Here is a 26,092-nt window from a genome sequence, read left to right on the forward strand (position 1 = left end):
AAAGAAAAAGAAAAAGAAAAAGAGAAAAAGAAAAATCATTTAGCTGTGGTAAATCCATGGAATAAAGAAATCAGTAATGAGAAAAAAAATCAGTAGCAAGCTGAGAGAGATCTTTTGCAATTCTAGATGTTTGGTTTCTCTATGGAGGCAGCATGAAGTCTGTGGTGCCCTACCACACATGCATTCCTGGAAAACTTCAGGCTCCCAGTGCTTCTGACACAGGCTGTGGGAATTCAGCAGCAGCTTTCTGACCTCAGAGAATCCCCTTCAGGTTGCTCCCACACTTGGCCACATACCTCATTCATCCATTCAAATATTCATCATATTTTATTTAAATTGGTACTTGCATAAGAACTATCATAAGACTTTTCTCTGTTGTTATCATGAGACTTTTCCTCTTTCCTATAAGGAGGATGGGGTAAGTATTAAGCAAGCACCTCTGAATACATCATATATGAGTATAGAATCTTAAAATAAGTTTGTGTGCATTCACGAAGAGATTCATTTTCAATCAGAAAACCTAAAAGCAGGAACTCTGTATGATTGTTTTTTCACACCTGTAACTCCAAGCTAAGATGAATAAAATTACCTTCAGTGAAGCAAGTGAAACAACAGAGAAAGACTGCAATACACATAGATCCTCACAGTGAGGCCCTACCACTTAACTTCTAAGAAATAATGTCAGTGTAAATCATGATGTGATGAATGCTTCACTGAAATGATTCATGCCATATGGTCTGAAGAGCAAAATGGGCACAGTTTATTTTTAAAAGAATGAGAAATATGAACTTGGAATATTCATTGCTTTGTCCTGCCAGGCTGAACATTTGCTGAAGCAGGGGCCAGACCTACTGCAGGTCTGTCATTTTTTGCTCACTTAATAGCATATGTTGCAGTAGTTTGAGGCTTTAGTCTCATTCATAATGGAATAATGTCTACAAAACTATGACCAGTACTCAGAAGACTCCTCTGCAAACAGATCTTCACTGTGCACCCAGAGATTAAATTGTTTTACTATCTCTTAAAAAAATCTATGAGAACTTCACAAGCAAACAGTCCTCACAGGGTAATGACTATCTCAGTAGTGAGAAGCCAATTAATTTCAGTCCCCTGACAGAGGCAAAAGGTGCTGGTGATTCCATGAGTCACTCATCTTTCCCTTTTGTAAGGCTACTTATGGTCAACACTTTTCTTGACATGCTGTCATATATCTATATATTCAACATGAGATTCCATTTAAGCAAAACAAAATCTAGCAATAAAAATTATGTTCTTTCAATAGTCATAACTTTTTTCTTGCAATGCACCACTGGGAAAAAATAAATAAAATTGAAGCAAACAAATGTGTACGCTGGGGCTGCAAAGAATTGCTTTTTTGTTAAGAGTGGTACCAAAAGCTACAAGCACATCTCACTGAAACATTTTAGGCAGCACACCTACTCCTTCTAAAGTAAATGACAAAAATCTCAGTAGCTTCAACTATGTGCTTTTAAGTCTATAACATTACAGAGCTAGACTGTGCATTATTGATTTTATTCCAAGTTGCGGATAGTGAAGAACCACTGCCTCCTTAGACAGGCACTGGTAAAAGAGGAATGGTCAATATGTTGCAGTCAGTCTGCAACGTCTGTTGATGTCTGCCTGCTCCCGACCTCTCCCCTACCATCTGCGCAGAGATGTGTGCCCCAGGAACGTACTTTGAGAGCAGTCCACTTTCAAGAAATTGACATTTTCATTAGAATTCACAGAACGGTTTGGGTTGGAAGGGACGTTAAGGATCGTCTAATTGCAACCTCCCTGCCATGGACAGGGACACCTCCCACTAGATCATCACGTATATAATTTCTAGCAGAAATTCATTCTGGATTGAGAACTTCCATGTCATTACTTTGGGTGGCTTGATTTGGTGTAGGATATGTTAGAAGCATGATCTCTAAATTGAATGTTTATAATGTCAGGTCAGCTTCAACTTAATTAGGATGGCTCTTAAACCGATAGGCAGGATTCTTGCATAAATCCATTCAGGTTCAGTGGAGTCAGTAGACCTATCATTCACATCTACTTTATTTGCAAGACTGATTTAATTTATAAATAGACAGATTTTACCTTGCAGTCTGGTTCTACAATGCTCTAATGAAGTTGGTAATGCCTGGGGTGAGTGCTCCCAAATCATCCTCAAAGATAGCAAAGAGTTTATTGAAGGATTAAGAGCAGTTTAATATTAGGTTTTAAACTAGCAAGTCACTCTTGTTTAAATGTCAGCAAATCTAAAGAATGGTACCTATTTTTTTTCTAATAGGCTAGTTCTTTTCGACAGATAGAAGTTGAAAAAGTTCAACCTGTATCAATTTAAACTGATGCAAAAAAAATATTATGTAAAGAACTTATTTCACTTTCACAATTAAAACTGCTATTGATCTGTTTTAAACTCAATTAATATAAGCTTTTTATATTGACTTAAGCATGCATAATGCGCTGTCTTTTTTCAATCATTTTTAAACTGTGAACAGACAGTAAAACATTGCATGCAGGTAAGTTTATGTTAGGGGAAAACATTTATTATGTGCCTTCTCTATGCCTATGATCCCCTCTAGTGGTCAATAATTGCCTGCTAAATGTTTCTTAGTACTACAAATTACTTGTACCTCTTCTGTATTAAAATAGAGGCTGTCTCCTCCTCACTTGAATTCAAGAAATCTCTTTTTTTTTTTTAATTCCTTTGCCACATTTTAGAAGGACAAAGCAACTGAATCTTTCCAAACATGCATCTGCTATATCTGTGAACAGTTTCACTTTCTTTACTAGAAAGAGAAAGAGATATGTTGTGCATATAATGCACAAGCAAGAATGTTTTCTCACATCACAAGCCAGGAGGTGACTGCCCTGCTGCAGCAGTAAGCAGAGCCCTTACTCCCCACCCTGCCCACTGGGCTGCATGAGAATGCCTGGTGCCCGTTTGTGAGTCGGGAAGTAGGAGCACTCCTTGAGCAGTTTTGAATAGTGCAACAACGGTTTGTCATAGTCATACAGGTAGTTTAATAAGTGGTTGAGATTCACCTTAGATTAATTTCAGTAGAAAATGTTGGGTTTTGCCTTTTTTTTTTTTTTTAAAGTAAGATTACAGACACCTTGTAATTGTAGGGATTTAATATGAATTGGCAGAAGACCTAGCCCCAGATTCCTGTCTTCACCTTGCTTTCAACTCAGGGTACTTTCCAGTATATTTAAGAGAGGTGTAGACAGCTGCAGCTGCACACTCCATTAAGATGCCATTTCGTATCAGTTTACAGGGATTCAAGTCAGTGCTGATCAGTCCTGACTCCATTTCCTATCCCAGCCTGTGCATTTCTGCCCCGTTCTTGTGCTAGCACTGCGACATACCTGACTGCTGAGCGAGATAGCTAACTGCTAGAGTAATAAAAAAGAAATCCTGACAAAAAACTAGTTCCAGTTTCAAATATTTAGGGCTCTGATGACAGAGCTGACAGCAGGGAAGCCACATACACCTTTCACATGAAGGCAAGGACTGTATGCTGGGGCTTCCGCCCTTGTTGTTGTTTGTGTTTTACATAGTGCATGCAGCAAAGGTAAAATCCATTCGCTTGAGAATAAGCTGCTACAAAATATTATTTAGCCAACCTTATCATGATTTCTTTTTTTCACACACCAGGGACAGGGGACAGAGGAAAGGCCATTGAGAAAGGTGTGGACTGTATGAATGGCAAAGTTGTAAGAAGGTGTTGGGCAACATTATATGTGCAATATTATCAAATGACAGTAGGAGAAATTACTGTTTTGTGTATTGTCCTGTAACATAGCAAATCATATTTATGACATGTAACAAAACTTACAGAGAAACCCAGAGAATAACACTGCCACCTACTTGTACCATGCAGTACTTCTTACATTACCAATTACTTTCTAGTTTTGATAATGTTATGATAGTTTCACTTTCAGTTGTTCCCAGTCCTTCTTCTTAGCATGAACTGCTGGGTGATAGGAAGACTTTTTCTGCATATTTTGCTTTCTCACTCTTAACTAGGCATTCATTTAAATCCAAAATAGTAGTAGAATTCTGCTACAGTGGCAAAATCCTGGAGTTTCAGGACTTTGAAATGCACAGACAAGAAAACTTGATTGAAATGCTATTTTTCAGCAGACTGGAGAAGACATTACTATAGGCCTATAAGACTTCAGCAAAAAATGTTTTCTGACTAAAACAGAGCTTTCAATGGAGGACACTGGTATACTAATTACACCACCCTTGAATAAAATTCACAATGTTTTCCCATTCAAGTTGCTGTAGGAATATCCTGGTTCTATTTCAAACAGCAAGCACAAACGGGACTCTTGGAAGAAATTAAGATTAAAATCCTTTTGGGGTTGGATCCATTTCTCAAGTGGGAGACAAAAGGATAAGGAAACTCCCTGTGACCCTCTCTTCTTGTAAAGCAGGCAATGCTCAAACTTCCATCTTATTTCATATTTTCCATGGCTTTCATCATTCGCCTTAAAGCTATCCTGAAATCTTATCTATTCCATTAATACTAACACTATTCAGCACAAGCTTCTCACTGCCAGATGATGCAGGAACGTTTGAGTCTACCAAAATGTGGTACTAACTAATGTTGTTTTAGCAGGAGTAAGAGATGTTATTTTCAGATTCTCCACTCTCAGAGACATGCTTCTGGGTTAGGATAAACCCTGCTGAAACAAAAGTCCTCTGAAAGCTCCATCGTCAGAGGGAAAGGCAGATGAGAGCTGTGAAAGAGGCCGCAGAGCTACTGGCACTGATGTACATCATATGGTTGACATAAGCCTGCCTGACTTTAGCGTGCTCTCTTTTCCACTGCCATAAATATTCTTTTTACTTTCTAGATTTCTGTCCATATGTGTGGGAGGGTCTCATGGCTGTTCAAAAAAGTTGCTTCCAAAATTACGGCAATTTCATGTTGGGAATGAGAGAATGCCTTTACAGGCCCTCATCACAGGTTTAGCTGTGGGTTTCAGAAGGTACATGTAAGACATGACTGGTTGAATGAAAAAAAAAAAAAAAAAGGCAGAATTTTCCTTCACCTAATAGAAAAGATAGGAGTGCGTGGCTGAGCTGGATGAAATGAGTACCTTTGGAGAGCTGATGTGGCAGTAGCGTTTTAGAGGGAATTCAGTGATGCTTCAGCAGAAGTGGCTGAGCAAGCCTATGGAATAGCTTGGTGCCAAGCAGAAAAAGAGAAAAAAAATGTTTTTTGGTTTATTTCTCTCTCTCAACATCGCTGAAAAGGGATTTCAGGAGACCCGTGTCAGGGCAACGCGACCCGCAGCCAGCGGAGGCCCGGCGTGCCCGCGGGCCGGGACAGGCCGAGGGGGGCCGGGGCAGCCCGACCAGCCGGCCGGGCCCCGCCGAGGGGCTGACAGCGGCCGGGGGCAGCCGGGGGCCCCCTGCCGGGCCCGGTGCCCGCGGCCGGCGGAACGCAGCGGCGGGCGCAGGTTGCGGCGGGCCGCTTTGAGGCGGGCACAGCGCGGCGCGGCGCGGCGAGCCGCCGGGGCGGCATGAGGGAGCTGGCGGCCGGCCTGAAGATGGAGGGCGACATCTTGGACGCGCTGGAGGCCCTGGGGTGAGCGGGGGGCGGCCAGGCCTCGGCGGGCGAGGGGAGGCTCCTGGAGGCCGCAGCGGCCCGGGCCGGCCCTGCTCGGGCGGGGAGCGGCTGGGGACGGAGCGGGGGCCGGGGCCGGGGTCTTGTCGCCAGCGCTGGGGCTGCCGTGGCCGTGCTGCGGGGGGGTTGGCGCCGGGGGCTGCCCCGAGGGGGGCTCCGGTCGCTGCCTGGGGCTGGGAGGTGCCCCGGCTCGCAGGGGTGGTGGGTGGCTTTGGGCTTCATACGGATAAAACGTGTTTTCTTTGTTCGGGGCGGAGAATAACGGGTGCAGCGGAGTAAAAATAGTGTAAAATGCAGTTGAATTATCAGTTACCTCTTACTGTCGAGGCTCTCGGGCAGCGAGTTAAAAGTGTTGGAAGGAGAATTGCTTGACTTGAATAAATGCTGGATTTAGTATGTTTAGCGTGTATTGAAACGTGGAACTAACTCTGTTCTCATATACCTGTCATATGTGAAAATGCCTCTCTCCTATTTTCTCTCAAACCATTTTGTTTATAAATTACCTCTCATTTTGGCATGTTTAAAAAAGTCTGAATTACTCATTCGCAAAAGTAATTCACAATTATTCATTTGTCTCAGTGTAGTTCCTAACCAGTTTTTGTTAAAATTATTTAGAAGTATGCACATTTTATGTTTAACCTGCTTCTTATTACTAATGTTTATCGCTCTGCACAGGTACACAGGTCCCCTATTGGAGGAGGAAGCCCTGAACAAAGCAGTGGAAAATGGATTGTCTTCACCAGAGTTTTTTGACCTTTGTGTTTGGTTAGGTTCCCAAATAAAGCCACTTTGTAACATGGAAGAAAGCATCACGCCAACAGATGGTAAATGGATGTTAATTTGTTGAAGATACTTAGTAGTTAGTGGATTCAGTAGGTTTAGACTTGTATTTTTAGCTAGTAGTAAGATTAGTGTTGAAATTGAAAAAATAGCCAAAAGGTAGCCAAAGAGGGGCTGATGTTTGTGTGTATGTGGCTGTTAGATTAAGGTCCTACCTTGTGAAGATAATTTTCAAAAGAAAAGAAAAAAAAAAAAACAGCCTAACATTGACAATAAAAATGGGCTCATACATGTGGTTTGGTTAATTTGCTTCCTGTAACTTGTTCATCAGAAAGTTAATTACATTGATCCACCGTTTTGTGACATAAGCTGTTCACATGATAGTGCTGATCCTGTGATCTGAAGAAGGAATAAGCACTGTCTGTTCCTCTGATTGGTGTAAACTAACTGCTGGTTCATTCCAAATATTTGCATTCATGTTTTCAAGCTGTTGTAGCATCAACTTTTGTTTAAAGCATGAATACGATATTGCTTTAGCTATTAAAAAGGAGTGTCTGCTGGTATGTAGGACTTCTTTAGGAAGAAAAAAAATGTTATGAGTGGTAGGTGGGAAATATTTGTATGGGGTCTTGAAACCTGCAATCTAAATGTGTAAATAAAAAAAAATAGATTATAGTTTGATGTTTCTGTAAAAATAACAACAAAAAAAGGGCCATTAACTTTGCATTTATTTCTTTATTTCCATAGGTGATAAAGATATAGAGAGCTTCCAGCTTGAGATTAGTGGCTTTCTGAGAGAAATGGCTTGTCCATATTCATCACTTATATCTGGAGACATAAAGGACAGATTAAAAGAGAAAGAAGATTGTCTTAAACTCCTCTGTAAGTTAAGACCATTTTTGCCACTTATTATACTATTATTTTACATGCATCTTTTATCATTATTCTACAATTTACATTGAATAGTTCTTTGTGTGTATTTTAGCATATCTCTACAATCACTACAGCCTACCCAAGCATGCTTATTTGCGGAGGGGTGGAAATGGTAAAACTAATATTTCTTTGTGATGTACGGCTCAACCTACTGACGCCTCCTGACAATTTCTTGATCCAAGTCCAGCTCAGCTGAAACTGAGACCTTCCTTCTCTTGTTTCTGAGAGGTTTTGGGGCAGCTTGAAGGAACATGTGACATGATTTGAAGGTGCTGAAAGCAGGATTGAGAGGAGTGAAGTCTAGGTTTAAGCTAGACTTGGACAAAGGAGCACCAGCTGAGACTAAGTATGGAAAGAGATTACATTGAGAAATTGGTGGTGGCAAACACTTAGAATTTTCCAGGAGAAGAATGGAATAACATCAGGGACCAGTGTGACGATACGAAACTAGTCAAGGAACTAGGGGTCTGGGGAAGGAAGTATGTTAAGTAGTTAAGTATGGTGTACAGACAGGAAGTTAGATGGAAGTCAGTTCAGGCAATGAACGGGAAGCTGATACTGGCCTGCCTACAAGAGGACTGAGAGTCTGTTTTATTGTTGTCGTCTTAACTGTATTATGAGAATGTGGATGCAAAAATTTTTGAGTCCCTAAATCTGCCATTATCTGCCACTTTTCTTTCTAGTATTTCTAAGTACAGAACTCCAAGCTTTGAAGATATTGCACAGCAAGAAAAGTAAAGGCTCTCATTTGGAAAAGCACAATGAAATTTATCAGGAAGTACAAGCTATTTGTGATGCACTGGGCCTGCCAAACTCATCATCTGATATTCCTCCTTTGTTAACCAATGTGGAACAAAAGGTACGGGTTTTTTTGTTTTCTCCCTTGTTAACTCTTACTTCTGTAAGCATTCATCTTAGTTGAGGGCCTAGCAGTAAGATTCATGAAGGCCCTATCCAACAAGTGCAAAGGGATTTTTATTCTGGAAACCAGCTTAGTGTACAAGCTAAACTGTTTTAGTTATGAGGTGAAATATTTGAGTGGTTCCCTCAGGATGAGACGTACCTGATGAGCCATACCCTAAGGTAGCATGGCAAAGTATGAGTTGTAGGAACGCTTTCCTGTTGCCTATTCAAATATGCTGCAGCAGTCACAAAACTTTGGGTAATAACTGATTGCACATTTACATACCTATCATTGTCAATTCTGAGATGTATTCAAATTTAATGTGCAAAACTTACCTTTTTGCTCTTTGGTTTATGAATACCTTAATTGCAAGTATTGATTTGTTGGTGCCATTTTCTTCATTTTAATTCAGGCACTTTTCAACCTGTCTACTAAGTTAGCTAGTCAATATGCAGCCTCATACCTTATTCAACCTTATAGTTCTTTCAGTTGTATCCTGCCAGATTCTAACTCGTTTCACTGATGTGATGTTTAATTTGGATTCCTCACAGCAGATTATAAGTGCCACCCCAAGAGCCAATTTATCTTCTCTGTTAAAAGTTTGGCTCTTCATTTCTGCCTAGTATTTGGGAAGAGAATCAGTCCCCTCTTGAGTTATGAGAGATGCATGGAATGAATTTCCCTCTGCTGCTCTCTGAATCTTTGAATTTACTAATTTTTGCATGATGATGGATTTTTTTTTCTCCTTATCGCTCAATGGGAAGTTGAACATTCAGAGGTTTTGGGGAGGGGGCCTGTTTTTTCCATGATTTTCTTACAGATGTGGATCTTTATTGTAGCAAGACAGAACCTTTAATAGATTCATATATAAAAAGCAATATCCAGGTGGCAGTGAAAATGTCTGCATTCCCGAAGTGTCCCTGTGCTTGATCTGTTTAGCTCATATGAAATCTTTAAATCTATTCTTTCCATTAAATATCTTTGAGGGAATGGAGAAACAATTCTATTGCTGTTTTCTGAGGATTAAAATGTCAGAGTTCCAGTTAGTAACTAGTTGATTAAAGCTGCCTAGTATTGTTGATCTCTCCCTGTGGGTGTTTACATCCAAGGGGCTTGTAGGCTCCAACCATGGACAGTGGCCTTCCTTGCACACTTCTTGGCTTCACTTCTTGGATACAGGTTTAGTTTCATGCCATGTTAAAGGAATAACACTCTAGTGCTGCAATAGCAGACATGGTGGGCCAGCTTTTCACACACACGCCTAGAAAGTTGTCTTTGCATTACAAGGTTTTGCAAAGTCCAGGACTTCTTTCAGATAGGGTCACATGCTTGCATTGGTGTGTAGGGTGTTACTGTTAAACAGTTTACATAAACTGTTAACAGTTTCATAAGTCCTGAAGCATCAAAGTCTTCTAAGCATGTTCTCTCCCTCTCCCTCCCTCCCCCTCTCTCCCCTCTCTCTCATATCACAAATTGCCTTGAGCTGTTTTTCAGTGTTTTCCAGGTCTGTCAATTCCACAGTGGTTATACAACTTGTATGCACTTCAGAGTGTAGAAAGGTGGCAAAACTAGCTCATTCATCTTCTCTGACTTCAGATGAATAGTGTAATTTGTGCTCTGAAATGTTCTGGCCCTTACAACTGAAGGACTTTTTTTTTCATACTTCTCAGGAGATTTTGTACAATTTCTGCTGTATGTTTCATTGTCCTTCATCCCCTACTTTCATGTGGGACAGGCTCAGAGTTTATTTTGATACAGGGCATGGAGTTAGATGTCTACGTTTGTTGATGTAGCTGCATTAGCGTGGTGACGCCCCTGATTGGAATTCTTAGACTTTGTAAACATTTTTTTTTTCAGTGCCATTTGTAACTTTTTTTGGATTCACGCAAAATTTCACTTGCAATGATCAATTTATTTTTCCAAATATTATGTTGCTTCTGATTTAATTAGGTATAAAATTGCACTGCTAACATGTAGTATTATACTGTATGATTTGTAACAGAAACTTACATACTAATCTAGCATTTTTATTGAATTTGAAAATGTATCTGCAGCATTTCAACATGTCTACTCTTTGTCTCTGTCTAGCATCTTCAGCATTGTCAGTAGCTGTGGGAATAGTTCTGAGACTAGTTTGGCTGTGCAGCAGCAATCTACCAAAGGGACAGATCACACATTGTATTTTGGTATGGCACATTAGAACGTTGATTGTTTTTAATAATTTGCCAGATTACTTAAAAGACTAGTATAAAATCAAGATCACTTTCTTCATTCAAACTATGAGTTTTGTTGTACATCAAACTTCGAATATGCAGTCATTAGAAGTACCTTTTAAATTTGCACCTCCTGTAATGAACTGGGGCAGTGGTTATGCATATAAGAAAATATGAGGACAGAGTTGGTAGCATTACAGCCTCCTACGGCTTAATGTAATGTATTATATTCTATAGCATAGAAAAACTAATAGTCTTTTTTTTTAAGATTCCCTTGTGAAGTTCCCTTGTAAAGTATGTTTATAAAAGTTACCTCTGGGAGGTGTTCTGCAATTTGCTACTAGAAAGCCCATAACTTGTAAATGAACCTTGATCAAAGATTCAGAAAAGTTTCTGCCAGCATTGTGCTGCATGCTCATATCTAGCTTTTTCCAATCAAGATGGTGTGAATTTCACACCTAGTTACAAAGTAACTTTCTAATACTGTTTATTCCACAGACCTTTTATTACAAAAATATTCAAAATACTTTTTTTTTTACCATGTATTGCTTTGTTTCATGTTTTTCTTAGTTTTCTAGTGTACAAATTTCTTGTTTTCTAGTGCAGAAAAAGGTAGTCTCCTAACAGTCTACTGCAATGAAAGGAAACTGTAAAGGGTTACCTAAGAAATTAAATCAAAAGTAAGCTAAAATAGAATTTAACTGAAATATGAGGAGACTTAATCTTTAAAAAATACTTGGGAATGTTTTCTATAATTTATTCATATTTAAGTTAGTGTGTTGCCTTTAACTGTTAGTGTTTAATAATCTTACAGCCGTAATGGTGCCTGTGCATAAAATGTCAATATAGCTTCAGGGAACAAGACAGAAGAGTTGTCTGGTTTGTAGTCTTTGTGCCTAAACTTGTAGGCATTCACCAGACATAAAGCTCAGACAAAAACATCTTTAAAATTAGATAAGTATTGAAAATGAAATGACATGTAAGTAAATGGAAGAGAGGCGTTGTTTGGATTAACATGCTCTGTGCTCAAGAATGTAGGTGATCTTTCTGCAAATGTGCAGTACACCTTATGGCTAATTAAGAAGATGTTCCTTCCTGTGCGTTGATAGTGTTTTAATTTAAATTACTTTAATGACATCTCTCTCCAGGTTAGTTTTTTGAAACCTGAGAAACCAGGCAGTTGTGTGCATATATTGTTACTCTGTGCAAATGGTGTTAAACATAAAATCTATAGCTTTATTTTGACAGAGGGTAAAGATATTTATTAAATATGTGGAACATGGAACCTGAATTGTGAGCTAAAGTTTTGTTTTTTTAAATGAGCATAGACTTATAAAACAAATATGTTTTATGTTTGATACATAAAGGTATGCTTTATTTGGTTAAAAAATAGAATAACTGTATATTTTTACACAACAAAGTTTGGAGTCAAATCCCAATACTTTTGTCTCAAACATCCTATTTTTTGAGTATATGAACTTCCAAAGCAATCTTTTGAATATTTAGTGTCATCAAGGTCTTTGATTACTATGTATATTGAATAGTCAAATATATGCATCTCCCTTTAGCTTTTAATTAATTGGATTGCTTCTCATAACTGAGTGTGTGAGAGTTTTAGGATGACCTGGCTGGCATAATTTGTTTTACATTTCTGTGAATATGTTTTCACTGCCCTTTTATCTGGACACGGCTTTTTGTATTGTTCCCACTTACAAATGCAGAATTTACATTTTTTATTTTTCTCCCCCTGAACTTCTGTTTATTCTCCTTAATGCAGGGCAACTATCATGGCTAGGAATGGGTTACAGCATAGATTCTTGTATCAGTTGGATTTTTGTCCTCTGGCAGACAGGATATGTGTCAGAGACCTTATGCTCATAGCCCTGTTGGTCAAGGTTGGACACCATATGCTGCAACTGTAAGGCAGAAAAGCTTATTTCACTATTGTACTTGTAGGATATGCACTCAGAGCACTGCTAATGCACGTGAGGGAGTAAAGTATTAATGGAGATTCAGAAATCTGGATATGACTTTGCAGAGTGTTACAGACAAGGAAAGTAGATCAGGTTATCTGTGGAACACGTTTCTCCTTAACTTAATTTGTTTTATCCAGTGACGATTTTATTATCAATGTATTTTTTTTAACTCGGAAAAAAAAAGTTTGCAGAAATTTGCAGTTTCCTAGCCAGAAAAGGGTTGTTTCATTTAGCTGCTCCTGCTTCTTCTGACTGTGAGTTTCGCTGATTTTCTTCCTTTATTGTTCCTCTGAACTTTCTTTCATATTTCAGCTTACAGAAATCAGGGGTAGACAGTGCTGAGTTAGGTCTTTGATTTGTGATTCACTTGTCATGGCAGAATGTATTGTTTTTGTAAGTGGAGCCCAGTGTTGTACTTTCTTCTTAGCTGCCCTGGCAGCTGCAAGCTTGTAATAATTCTGATCTCCAGAACATCTTCAGCATCTGTGCTTTCCAGGTTTTATTTCAATCTATAGCTACAGGTTATTACATCGAGGTGTTTTGTTGTTGTGTTTTTTGGCTTGTGGCTTTTGTTGTTATTTATTTGATTGTTATCCCTCCCCAAAGTCAGTCTCATTTCGGTAGATTCTCATCCTTTCAACTCATTAGAACCTTTGAGGATAATATATTTCTGACCTTAATGGCTACAAACGTCTTCCCTAATAGAGCTTTTAATTCATGTGCTATTAGTATAGAAGAAGTTCTGTAATAATTCCTGGTTTCTACATCTCTTTCTGTCATGCTGATCTTATATTGTTGATTATTAAATTTCTTTTTGACTCTTCAGGCATTTATTTAAATTCAAGCATAGTTTGTGCTCAACTACATTTGAATTCTGAAGCAGATTGAGAGGCATCATGTGCATGCTTCATTAGAGTCAAAACAAGTTGGCTAGATTTACAAGATAGACAAGTCAGTCAACCCTGGAGAGCTTTTTGTAAATAAAGGTTGCAAAGGTACAAGAATTTTAAGAGAAAGAAGAGTGTGGGGAGCAATAGGGTACATGAAACTGAACTTCACCCCTTATCATAAACACTTCTTTTATATGGATGGAATCTAATAGCACAGGGAATAGAACAGCCCAGGTGGTACTTTTAATTCGTCACTTTATGCCGTTTATTCCTTCTTCTGTATTAATTACTGATTTCTTCATCTCTTGATGTCATGCTGATGTTATATTGATTATTAAGTTTGTTGGCTGCCACAGTACTAGGTGGGCACTTCGCAGGTATTACTATGCTGGAGGCCTTTTGACTGCAAAACAGTCAAAAGACTGTTTTGAAGTAATTTGCTTACTACACAATGTTTTTGACCTAAATGTTTTTCTGGGGGAAATTGCATTTTTATCTTGCCACAGTACTGTCCAAAGCTGATGTAAAGAAAAGACACATCTTTGTTTTCACACAGATTTTATCATCATCTATATATATGCCTTGGTATATCCAAAAAAAAAAAAAAAAAAGGAAAGGGGAATTGTTACAGAAACCCTGAAATGTGAGAGTCAATTTATCAAGTATTCATTTAAGTAATTTTCTGTAATTGATTAACTAGGTACTCTAGAATTTGAGCAAGTTGATTTGTCTCCTGCAGTTTCTTCACAGTGATCACTGCAGATGATATTTCTGTAATGTGTAGACCTCAAGACTCTGACAAAATGAAAAGGTAATGCTAGAGGAGTGAGCACCGGACCTTACCTCTATGATAAATATTAGTGTAAATGGCTGTATGCCTACATGAAATCTTATAATCCTGGCAAATGTATCTAATGTCGCTCTTCAGCTATAGGTTTTATTGTAGATCATGGACTGCCTTAATCCTGCCTTGTGAAATGTTTAAAAAAAGAGAAAAATATATATAGTTTTAGTCTTGTTTGACTTGATTCCACATGAAAGCAAGTGAAGATGTACTTCTTCCAATCAGACGGTGTCCAAAACTTCTTCCAATCAGACCGTGTCCAGGAACAGTAATATGCATGCAATCTACTCCTGCTTAAAAATCAGTTGGCCTGAAAGTTATGTAGGAGTGTTGTGATCATTTGTGGTAAGGTTTGTAGAAGTGTGTGTGAAAAAGAAAGTGTGTGCTGAAAGAAGTTCCTTGGTAGAAGCTTTCTGTAAGGAGAGAGGGGGATGCAGCGAAGTTTGGAAGTCAGAAAGAGAGGGCACGCTTCGTTCCCAAATACTGAAGGCAAAGCTAATGAAGAACTATAAGCCAAGCTGGTTTGGAGTGAGTGCAAAAGTCTTAAACAATGTTAATTGGAACCAATAATAGAAGGAAAGAAGTGAGAGAGAATGACCTCATACCTATCATATCTCCTGCCTTCCTTACTAGCACCCATTGTCAGCTTTCTGTAGCCAGGTCTATTATTTGTCAGTGAACTCCTAGCTTTCAATTGTTAATTTCCTTAGATGTAATTACAGTGCTTAATGATGAGTAAACCCAGTAGATTTAACTAGTTGTATTGCCTGTATGCACTTGATAAATTTGACATATAGATATTTTTCAATTATAATTGGGAGGAGAAATGCTGTGCCATATAGTCTTTTTATATAGAGGTTGATCATGTAGTAGAAGTATTCAGGAACTCTTTGTAATGGATGATAATAAGGCAGAAGACATCTGTTTTTATGAATCTGCTAAAACAAATGTGCTATATTTGATCTTACAATTGTAGCAAATTGTGATTGCAGCACATTTTGCTGAAATAAATGTAAATATAATTTGTGTTCTGAGAAGAAGTATGTGTTTTGTTACAGATAAAGGACGTTCTCTCAAAAGTTCAAAAAAACCATGTGGGGAAATCGCTGCTAACAAAACCTCTGAATTCTGATCAAGTGGTAAAAAAAAAAAAAAAAAAGTCCCTCTATTTTGTTTTCTGTATTTCATGGGATGGTCAAAATTAATGCTTATGGCTTTGTCTAACTGTCTTATTTTACAGTCACTCTTCTATTACTTAATATTAAATTACTAAATATTAATAATGCTAATCCGATACTTCCAGAATTTATGTTTTTAACAGACTTTTTCTTGATATATGTACGTACTAACTTTTGAAATATTTTGTAAATACACGCTACTGCAGCACTACACAGCTGCACCCCTAATTTTATGTAGTTTGTAGTGGTCACCAGAGAATAGTCATCTTATTTGCTGAATGGGGTTAACTTTAAATTGACTTGTATATCTTCATTGAATTGAATATTTGGACTTTTTATTGTAACACTGCAGGAAAGATTGGAAAAAATCAATGATGCTCTTCGCAGTGAGTATGAATGTCGCCGTCGTATGTTAATGAAGAGGCTAGATGTGACGGTGCAGTCTTTTGGCTGGTCTGATAGAGCAAAGGTAAGGTTGCTGTATTTTTTGCTTCCTGTAGGTGGGAGTCTGCTACAGTTCCATAGGTCTTGTTACCAAATATATGTACTATGTAAATACAATTCCGTTACTGCTGTCTTCTTTCCAAGCAGTTTCTCATCCTGGATTGTAACATCCAAGTCGTAGGTATTGAGGAAAGGGAAGGATTTGAGTAGGTAACACAGTCCATGTCTTGTGACTGTCTATAGCTTCATAAACACACATAGGCTAGCATCCTTTGTTGGGGTTTTTCACTTTAAGTCCATACCTCCCTTTTTCTTTCCTATATCCACCCCTCCAATCAAGTAAAGTAGGAGAAAACCTCAGCATTTCTCTGGAGATGCAGGAGGAAGACAAACACTAGGCCTTAACAGAGATTGGGTGCAGAGAGCATCTTCCCACAAGGTCAGTGAGATTATTACAGTGACTGCTATCTATCTTGAGTGCAAAGCAACTGAATAAACAAACGGTAAGCTGAACAGCTGGTGTGAGAAAAGCCTTCAGATGGCTAAAACATCCAAACTATTGCTGGGGATTTTGTCTGCTGGTATTGTTTTAATCACAGTAATTTCATTTGTACTATTTCCTAGCACTCTGTATGTTAGAAAATGGACACGACTTAACCAGTCTGATATTTCTGAGCTAGAAATTCATATTGTTTCCATCCAGCAAAGAAAGAAGATAAGATACTAAAAGTTTGTAACTTGATGAATATACGTGTGGTAAGCTGAAGTCAGACATTTTTGCTCATGAGCTGCAAGATCAGCTTTACTTCTAAGAGAAGGTTTGCGTAGAAATCTTAAGATTGTTAAGCCTTAGAACTTCAAAAGCTTTCTGAAAGTGATATTATAGCTTGGCATAGACATGTGCAGACAGAATCTGCTTTGTGAGGCTCACTAAATATCACTGAAAGACATGACTAGATTCTTCTTTGCTGCTTCAGAATGGCCCACTTTAATTTCTGCAGGGGTTATGAGTGCTTTAATGGCACAAGAGGGGAAAAGAGAGGGCATTTACCTCAAAATTACCAGATTTCACTGTGTATAACTGTTATAGCTGAACCAACGCAACTATACATTTTCAAATTTAAGGTGTATTTCTAGGACGTAGTTGATGTTAACTGATAACTAACTTAGACTAAAATCTGATGTTTATTCCAAATGACATTAAAAACAATGAATACTTTCACGATAGATCAAGTTTAATGAAATTTTTAATGATGCCAGAGCAGTAAGATGATTCCTTTTCCTGTCTTAGAAAGACTGCTGATGCAAAATAGCATGCAGTTAGAAATAACCCCATTACATATTAAATCTGCGATGAAAATTTACGCAAATTGACCTTCATTTAAAATTGCATATGATTTTTTATACTTTTTCCCCTCATTTTTCTTGTAAAATACTTGTTTAGAATGTCTCCAAAAATTTTGCGGGGATTCAAAATACTTTGGCATTGAAATAATTTTGATTTTTTTTTTAAGCGATGAAGCAAGCTCTTGTCCTTTTTTAATTCATTAGCTAGCTTGCCTTCCCCTCCCTCTCCATTAAATATGTATTGATACCTGCTTGTCTCTGCTTTTGATAGTGTGTTTTGGTGTGTGTTTCTTGTTTTTTTTTTTTGAGGAGTGGTGGTAGTGTATTTTTTAATTTTTTCTGTCCCCCAGGGGGCTAGTTTTGCAGATTGAAATGGATCCATAAATGATGTTGCAATTGCCTAGCAAAACAGCAATGACAAAGAACAGCACCTGTTGTCTGGTCCATCCAAGATCAAATGTTTATTTACTCTGAAGATCATCCTAGTTGTTCACAGAAAGTGTATTTATTTTTCATCTTTTGTTAAACAAGTAAACATCAAAGTGGATTTGGAAAAAAATCTATTTTTTTCCCCTTCTTAATTTCACTTTTTCATGGCTTGCACAAGTGTTCTGCTTCATTGATGCAGATTTCCACAAATTGACCTGCATTTAAAGCTATTCTGTTTTCATCACATTTTGGAGTGATGTGTTAAATATGGCTATTTAAAGCACTGCTTCAGAGAGCAGCATGGAGCCTAAAATTTAGTCTTAGATATGTTGCCAGCGGATAGGAGAGTTTTTGTTGTAACAGTGCTAAGTTCAGCATCAATTAAACATAATCAGCATTTCCTTGCACATCATCAGAGAACAGAGCTGGTAACAACTGACACCAAATTTTTCATACATCACACCTAGTGCTCAAACTGCAGTGTACTGAGACCACTGTGTGGCTTACAGTGTGTGTTCGTATTTGTATGCCTCACAAGTAAGTAATGTCTGAATTTTATTGTTTAGGTAAAGACAGATGACATAGCACGCATCTATCAGCCCAAGCGCTACGCATTATCTCCAAAGTCAACTATAACATTAGCTCACCTTCTTGCTGCTCGAGAGGATTTATCAAAGATCATAAGAACAAGCAGTGGATCAACACGGGAAAATACAGTCTGTGCAATCAACAAGGTAATATTTCTTCCTGGGGTATGATAAAAGGATGTGGGAGTTTACAGACCCATCAAAAGTTATTCTGGAATTACACTCTTTGTTTAATATTTTTGTTCCTTTTTGCACGATGGTTATAGCTGGTGCTTTTAACAAGAAAAGTTTGCAGCATTCCAATAAACACTGCATTAAGTTCTTTTTTATCTTATTACACAGTCAGTCATGCAACCAGATTAAATAGTAATCTAGATGAGAAAGAACAGCGGAGGAAGTAGACAGAGTTCAGAAGTTACTTTTCCCTTCCGACTGAGTTGTTCTTTTCAAACAGCAGTCTCAGAAAGCAGGGCTACACTAGTCAGTTCTCAGGAAGAGTCAATGCTTAATCTTTCTGGACAGCTTGGCCTGTCCTGCCTTTTCACAGCAGAATCTGCTGAGCTTTAATCTGCCCTCCAGCAGGGTCAAATGCACCATTCACAAATAAGATAAGATAAGAATCATCCATTTGCTTTGGTATCTGTATTTTCAGAGGAAAGGGACTCCATTCAGCATAAAATTATAGTAGTAGTTGTTTCTTTTTCTTAGTCAACACAGGAACAGGATCACCTGAAAACTGTTAATTTTCCTTACAGCTACTAGGTAGCAGGTATACTTGGTAAAATAGGGGAAAGGAGGAAGAACGGTTGCTTCGAGTTGGTTTATACTTCATGTTAGGACTAGTGAGTAAATACAATGCTTAACACAATTGGATTCATTACTGATAGTTTTTTGTTGTTGTTTGTTTGTTTCTATATTTGAGTTACAAACTTAGGTCCTTGAGTTCAGTGGAATTGTATACCTCAAGTTAAGAACACGTGTTAGTCTTTCCAGTATTGGTGCCTGGACTATGTATTGTCAAGCACAGTAATGAAAAAGTAAAACACAAGTTTTTTTTAGTTTCCTATGTTGTTTTTTGTTTGTTTTTTGTTGTTGTTAACAGGCATCTTTAGTGTATCAGTACAAACCACAGAAGTTTCTGTGGAAGTGATGTTTAATTATTTGGTAAAATTGTTTGGTTTGGAACTTGTAATAAGTAAACATAGTACTACCTTCTGGACTATAACAAAAGCTGGAGCTTGCAAGTAACTATGTTAGTACACTATTTAAATAGTGAATAATTCACTATTTAAATGGTGACTGTCTGTTTTCATTAATTCTTTATTTAATCCTTTCTTAAATGTTGTGTCCCATTTCGATAGCCTTTAGTTGTTTTGATCCCAAGAGTTCCGAAGTTTCCTACCTGTGCTAGGATCTCAGAGAGAGAGAGAGGTGTTGTTATGTTTGGTTGGTTTTTATTTTTTGTAAGAGGTCTTTAATTGGAGTGCCTGGGACTGAGTCAAGTATGTTAATATTTTTTATATAGAGAGCTTAGGTAATCTGAAAACAGCAACAAAAAGACCTACTTTATTCTTCAACTTTATGTTTTGTGTAACTTTGTCCAGTACAATCTCCCTTTTGGTACGCTAGGTAATACCTACCAAAGTTCCTTTTTTTTTTTTTTCTTGAAAGTGTTACTGCAGTGTGTTATGTATTTTGTCTGTTACCGTTCTTTGCTCAGCATCAGTAATTTCTAATGTAAGGCATACTGGTGTTCCTTTTAAGAGTTGAACATCAGTTTGGCAATTATTTTTTTTTTTTTGCTGGCTGATTAGGTTTGAACTTCTTTTTGAAAATGAAGTAGAACAGCAGCAGCATCATAAGGAGTTATGAATATACATATACGAATGATATATTGCTTTGTTGCAGTATTTTGCATGCAGTTTTCTTTGTAATGATTTCACAACAGTACTATGAGCTAGGTAGCTGCAATTATTTAAGTCTTAGAGGTAAAACATGGGATCACTTTGAGTTCTTGCCTCCTGTTGTCATGCAGCAAGTTACAAAGACAGGAAATAGGAATCCTAATGTCAAGCTCCACACTGAAGTAACCATATTTCCTATAAAGGGCAGTCAGCATATTTTTATCCGTGAGAGAATTACTCTGTCTCTCTTTAAGTAATTACTATTTTAAAACTAAAAATTATGTTTTACCATACAGGTTCTTATGGGGAGAGTACCTGATCGTGGAGGCAGACCAACAGAGATTGAACCACCTCCTCCTGAAATGCCTCCTTGGCAGAAAAGACAAGAAGGTGGTGGAAGAGGTGGCTGGGGAGGTGGAGGTGGTGGTGGAAGGGGTGGCTGGGGTGGCGGAGGGGGTCGAGGAGGGGGAGGAGGAGGAGGTGGTGGTGGTGGTTTTGGAGGTGGTGGTTTCCGAGGTGGTGGAAGAGGTGGAGGTGGCTTCCAAGGTGGCAGAGGAGATTATGGTGGCAGGGGAGATTATGGTGGCAGAGGAGGTTATGGTGGCAGGGGCGGTTACGGAGATCCATATGGTGGAAGAGGAGGTGGAGGATACCGGCGATACTAAAAAAAACAAAACAAACCAAAACAAAACAAAAAAAACCTGTAAATACTAAGAGTAACTGGCAAAATATAGTGGTGGTGTTTACTGGTAATCAGGAATTTAGCTATGGTACCTTTGGTTTAGGTTAGATTTAAGTATGACCATATGAATCATTGCATTAGACCAACTGATGTTGTCATTGAATTCTTTTAGTTAACTGAACAGAAGTTTTATACTAAAATATTGCGACTAGAATCCTTGTTTTTCGTACTGGTCATGTTTTTTTATTATGTCCTCTTATTTAAAATAAGCCTCAGAAAACTGAATAAAAACCTTTTTAAAGAAAAAATAATTTTTTGATGTTCAGGCCTCTCTAATTATCGCATGTTGCATGTCCATTCCCCTGCTCCTAAAACTGTATAGAAGGGAGAGAGAGGAGACGAGAAAAAAACAAACAAACAAAAAAACAGGCCTAAGAACTAGAGGGAAACACTTTTTAGAAGAATGCTGCTTTCAGGCTTTTCTCTTCATCCAGTTTTCTTATCAGACATGTAGAGGAATTTTGATGTTAAAACCCTTAAGTCTTTGGTCAAAATTATTCAGTTAGGTTTCATATTTTTCCAAAACTTCTCATAAAAGTAATGTTCTGAATTACTGTTCTATAGAAACTAATAAAATTAGGTAGCTTTGTGCGTTCATAAATATATTAGAGACTAATTGAAGGTCAGAGTGTGTACCATAAAATCAGAATCACGGTGACTTTTTTTAAATGTTTAGTATGATTTTACCTGTTTTCCATTTTATTGAGGTTTCATAAAAGTATTTTAAGATCAGATTGAGCTGGAAACTTCTGCAACCATCATGCCCTTTGGGAGTTCATTCCTTTTGCATCAGCCTTTAAAAATAAAGGTTGAGCAAAGCTGAGCTTCCTGAGAAAGAACGTGCCATTTCTTCTTTTTTTTTTTTTTTTCCCTCCTGCTTGATAAGGTATCTCATACAAAAGTTGTTCTTCCCCATTGAGTTCTCTGGAAAAAGTGCAAATGCAGTTTTCAAAGACTTTTCTTCTCTTATTCCGCTAACCAATTGGTCTGGTAACTTAAAAGAAATTCTGTCTTGATATGATATGGATATCTTCTCCTTCACACATAGTGCTACTCTAGAAGAAGAGCATCTAGGTGAGGAGTTAGATTTTGTATAATTATGGCAGTAAATACATATAGGCAAGTTCACAGCTGTCAGTTAAAGAAGGAATTTCTGTTGTCCAGTTTCTTGAGATCTCCCCTGTTATGATGCCACCTGTGAGTAGAGGTGGAACAGGGAGAGAATGCCGAAGTGTGTGTTCATGACAGTATTTATCAGGGTCACATTACTGCAGAGAAATTCAGGAAGGCATCTGATAAACCTGGGCATGTGTGTTGATGGCATAGCACAGAAACCTTCCAGCACTTCCACTGACTATATAGCTTAGTCTTAACTGCAGGTTGAACTTTCAAGATTTGATTGTGGTTTATGTTCCACAGTTATGAGGTGAGTTGTTTTGTGTTTTTTTTCCACAAATTTGCTGTTGGTGTCTGTATTTGGTCTGCTTTCAAGTTGTTACTCTGTTTTCAGGGACACATGCATCATGTCCTCAGTTACAGAGGGAGATCTGTGCACAAATCTAAAGCTCTGTTTAAAATCATGATTATCTATCACATCCTTTAAAAGCCTGTGTAAGATGTTATTAATTAGTCACCACCAACACGTTCATTTGAAATCTTAGTCTAGATAAACTTGAAAAGTTTCCCTCCTGTAACATCCCTGTATGATTGTTGTTTGTTCGAGTATGCTGCTTTGTGATGGGACTGATAGAGTCTTATCCATACTTGGGGACCCAGCAGGTACCTAACAAAAAAGGGCAGGAGTTTTCCTTGCTTGAACACATTGGCTTGGATGTAAACTCTTGATACAATGAGTTGACTCTGCTGGCTTAACTTCACCACCTGCTAGCAGTATGGTCTCTTTATCACTTTTTCCTATGCTCGTTTCTGTTGTGTCTGCTGTCATTGCAGAGGTGCTCATGGGTCGTGTGGGAGCATAGCACTGGTTTTCTTGCTTTTGAGCTTGATTTTTGCCTAGTGCTACAGAACAGCTCACAAGTTCATGACATGCTGGGTGAGACTACTGGGCTTGGAACTGAGAAGTATTGGTCAGCAAGGGAGTGGAAAGAGTAAGTTTTAACAAAGCCTTAATTTTAAGTTTTGTTTCCTCATCCCAGTGATGTTATTTTTGCTACAAGTAATTTCTGAACAACAGCCAAGCATTTAGTAACACCAAGGAAATTCAGGTGGTTTGTCTCTGCATAAAAATTTCATCAGTCAAGATCTGATGTTGCACTGTTTTAGTTGAACTGTTTTAATTGTGTATGTGGATGTGCCTTGGTGCTTTCATGTAGTTTGTAACAGGCAGGGCAGTTCAGAATGAAGTAGACCATCAAGTAAACCAGCTGTGTGCCCACATCTAATTATAACAGTTAAGTATTCCAATATCATAGTTCAATTGTATTGATGTAGACCACGTAGAAGACAAGAGTTTAAATAGGAGGAAGTTTTGGGGGAGATTTTTTTTTACTCAGGTCATTTCATTTTTTCTTGAATAATTCCAAAACGCGAAGGCAGTAGTAGAAAAGTAAAGTAAGCACCACCACATTTCATAGAGGTATCCTTTTCTCAGTTTTCTTTACTGTCAGAATGTATGTTTTTAATTTATCAAAAGATGCAATAATAACGTTAAAATAATTGATTTAAACCTCTTCTCAAATTTTTCTGTTTCAGTCCTGACAAAAAGTATTTTTAAAAAATTGTTGTAAGTAAATTTTTTTCATATATATGTTTGTGAGCATTTTTGTGTTTATTCAGACTTAGTGAATGGTTTTGGTTGCTTGAGAATTGGAAAAAAAAAGATTTTTGTGTCAGGCTTTGAGAGACTTGTTAACAGCTGTAAACACTGAGGAATAAAGTACTGTATTTGAAGTTACTTGCATCACTGTAGTGTAATTTGGATTCTCTATTTCATAGTGCTCCTGTGTTTGTAAGGAAGAATTCCGGCTGGTGATTTGCAGTAATGATGAAACTTGCTTTTTATGATCATGACCAAAATAGACAAGGCAGTAGATAACAATACAGGAAAATTTCACCAGACAGGACAGATTCCAGATACGTCCCACTTGTATTGTCTCATTTGAAAGTGTCAGTGTCAAAAATAGGACAAAAAGCATAGGTCTACATGATTGTTACTGTTGTCTTTATGTAAATTAAGGAAATAACTTCTAATTACTTGTGAAGCTTTCAATTTTTAATTTCTGTAATTCTGAAACAAAACACAACTTGTTCTTGCCTCCCCTCTGTCAGATATTTTGATGTTCAATACCTCACATAAAAAATGCCTTTGAGATGCAGTATTTTGAGTTTTGCTGTAAGGTAAATAGTAAATCTTCAGGGTGCTGTGATGTTGTCTGTGTAATAGACAGCCTTAGTAGAAATTGCAGAAGACTTGTTTAAACTTTTTTATCATGCTGTTAAATCTTTTCAGAATTAGTAGGATATTGTGCTTTGCAATACTTGGAACATTAGAGTGGCAGAAACAGTGTCTGTAGCGTGTCAACCACTAAAATACTGAAAGAATAATCTGCGCAGGCCTAGCTTCCCGAGCGTTCTCAATGTTCTCAGGTGCAAGAGAGAGTAGAGACTCAGACACTAGGTTAGTCCCAGAAGTGTCCCAGATAACAGAATCGAGGAAAAAGAATTTAGGTTAAGATTTTTCAGATAGAAACGCAGAGGCAATGTGCAATTTTAATATTTTTTTCTATTATAAATATTAAACCAAAATCTTACACATATATAAAATCTTTACAATCTGTACACTTTTTCAATCTTCTTTAATAGCATTAAAACAAAAACCTTTCAAGTTGCTGTAGAGAGCAGTTACAACAGAATAACAGACTGCTGCTATAATAAAAAATTCCAAAAGGTAGCTTTGGTATTTTCAAAAGCATTTCTAAGCTACTTTAAATGCAGTTGTCTTCAATTTGAATATTAAAAGTAGCTCTGCCATTTTAGTTTTTATATTATTCAGTCTACTTTATCTTTAGAGGATCAGAATTTATACTTAAAAATAAACAGTAGTTGGGGCGGGGGTGTTCATTTTTTCTTCCTTCCTGTACGTACATGAAACACAGCTGAGCCTGGAGAACCATAAAGGTAAGTGCTTTTCATTTTTATTAACAAGATAAATTATAAGTGGTGTTCAATATCACTGTTTGCTGATAAGACTTAAACAGCACTTGGTAGTTTAACTGTATCTTTTTTTCCTAGCATAGAGGAGGAGCATTAAGGTTAACAGACGCATGTGATGTTTGCTCATAGCTCGGTTGGTTTCAGCAGTATCTCAGTACAGTCCGTTTTTGCTATTAGCACAAGTCTTTCATGCATCAAAATCGAAGTCCCAAAAGTAATAAGAAGGGACTATCACCAAAACAGGAAAAAAAAAAAACAAACATTGTAAAGGGATTTTGGCAAACAAAGAACCTGAATGTAGTTGAAGAGCTCTCAAGTTTTCCAGGTATCAACCAAGTCATTTGAAGCAGGAAGCTTTCAGCACACATGAAGCACCATATACTGGTTCTGTAAGATGTTCCTGCAAGTAGGTGTTGTAAATCATTCAAACTGTTTGTAGGAACAATAGAATGACAGAGAGAAATGTTAACATTTACGACTGTACAAATATGGTCTTAACTCAATTTTAAGCATTAAGTACTAAACCTTAGTACTCTGTAACATAGTAACGCTGGCCTTTGGGCCGGCTGTTGACATTAGTTTGTCTACTTTGGAGAGGGAGGGAAGGAAATGAACAAAGTATATATATGTATATACACATACAGAAATTCTATTAGAATCCAGAGTCCAGAGCATAAGCAAGCAGTTAGCTGCACAACAGGATTTACCAGTCTTTGTTGCTCTTTGAAGGTATTTTCCAAATACATGAAAATATATTAAGTATTTATCCTGTTTGTTTTATTTGTTGCAGAAATAGACTTTTGTTTGCTAAATGCATATCAAAAATTCTCCTTGCTGTAGTCCTGCATAGAGGACAAATATCAAGAAGCTTACAGAAAAGTGGCAAAGCAAGTTTACAAACATGACCTGAAAGCCATTTTGACTGCTTCACTAATCAAAGTGCAATTACGTGTTAACTGTTAATAATTCAGGTTTAGTGTATGAGGAACAAAAGTTGCACAATCTTCACAGCTGCTATTTTTTGTCATACACATTTCAACTCTTTACCATATTTATTTACAGTAAATAACAAACTCCATTACTACTAGTACTAC

General features: G+C 37.6%; 2 protein-coding genes across 3 annotated transcripts in view; one reads left to right on the top strand and one right to left on the bottom strand.

Moving 5' to 3' along the window:
• Positions 1-5,343: 5,343 nt before the first annotated feature.
• Positions 5,344-23,739, top strand: FAM98B (family with sequence similarity 98 member B). 2 transcript variants are annotated; one of them, XM_080594153.1, is made up of 8 exons: positions 5,349-5,615; positions 6,330-6,478; positions 7,182-7,316; positions 8,051-8,226; positions 15,253-15,333; positions 15,725-15,841; positions 18,159-18,326; positions 20,380-23,739. In XM_080594153.1, exons 1-8 carry the CDS (start codon positions 5,551-5,553, stop codon positions 20,746-20,748), a joined length of 1,260 nt encoding a protein of 419 aa, XP_080450279.1. In that variant the 5' UTR covers positions 5,349-5,550; the 3' UTR covers positions 20,749-23,739. The 2 variants fall into 2 exon arrangements, with proteins under 2 accessions (XP_080450280.1, XP_080450279.1); XM_080594154.1 differs by lacking the exon at positions 15,253-15,333 and having other exon boundaries at positions 5,344-5,615.
• Positions 23,740-24,625: 886 nt separating this feature from the next.
• RASGRP1 (RAS guanyl releasing protein 1) overlaps positions 24,626-26,092 on the bottom strand; it is a 43,423-nt gene continuing 41,956 nt past the window's right edge. The window contains exon 18 of the transcript XR_013951941.1: positions 24,626-25,427. The gene's annotated coding sequence lies outside the window, so the exon portion shown is untranslated. The remainder of the gene's footprint in view (positions 25,428-26,092) is intronic.

Source organism: Anser brachyrhynchus, assembly GCF_964034855.1.
Source record: "Anser brachyrhynchus genome assembly, chromosome: 5".
Classification (NCBI taxonomy): Eukaryota; Metazoa; Chordata; class Aves; order Anseriformes; family Anatidae; genus Anser; species Anser brachyrhynchus.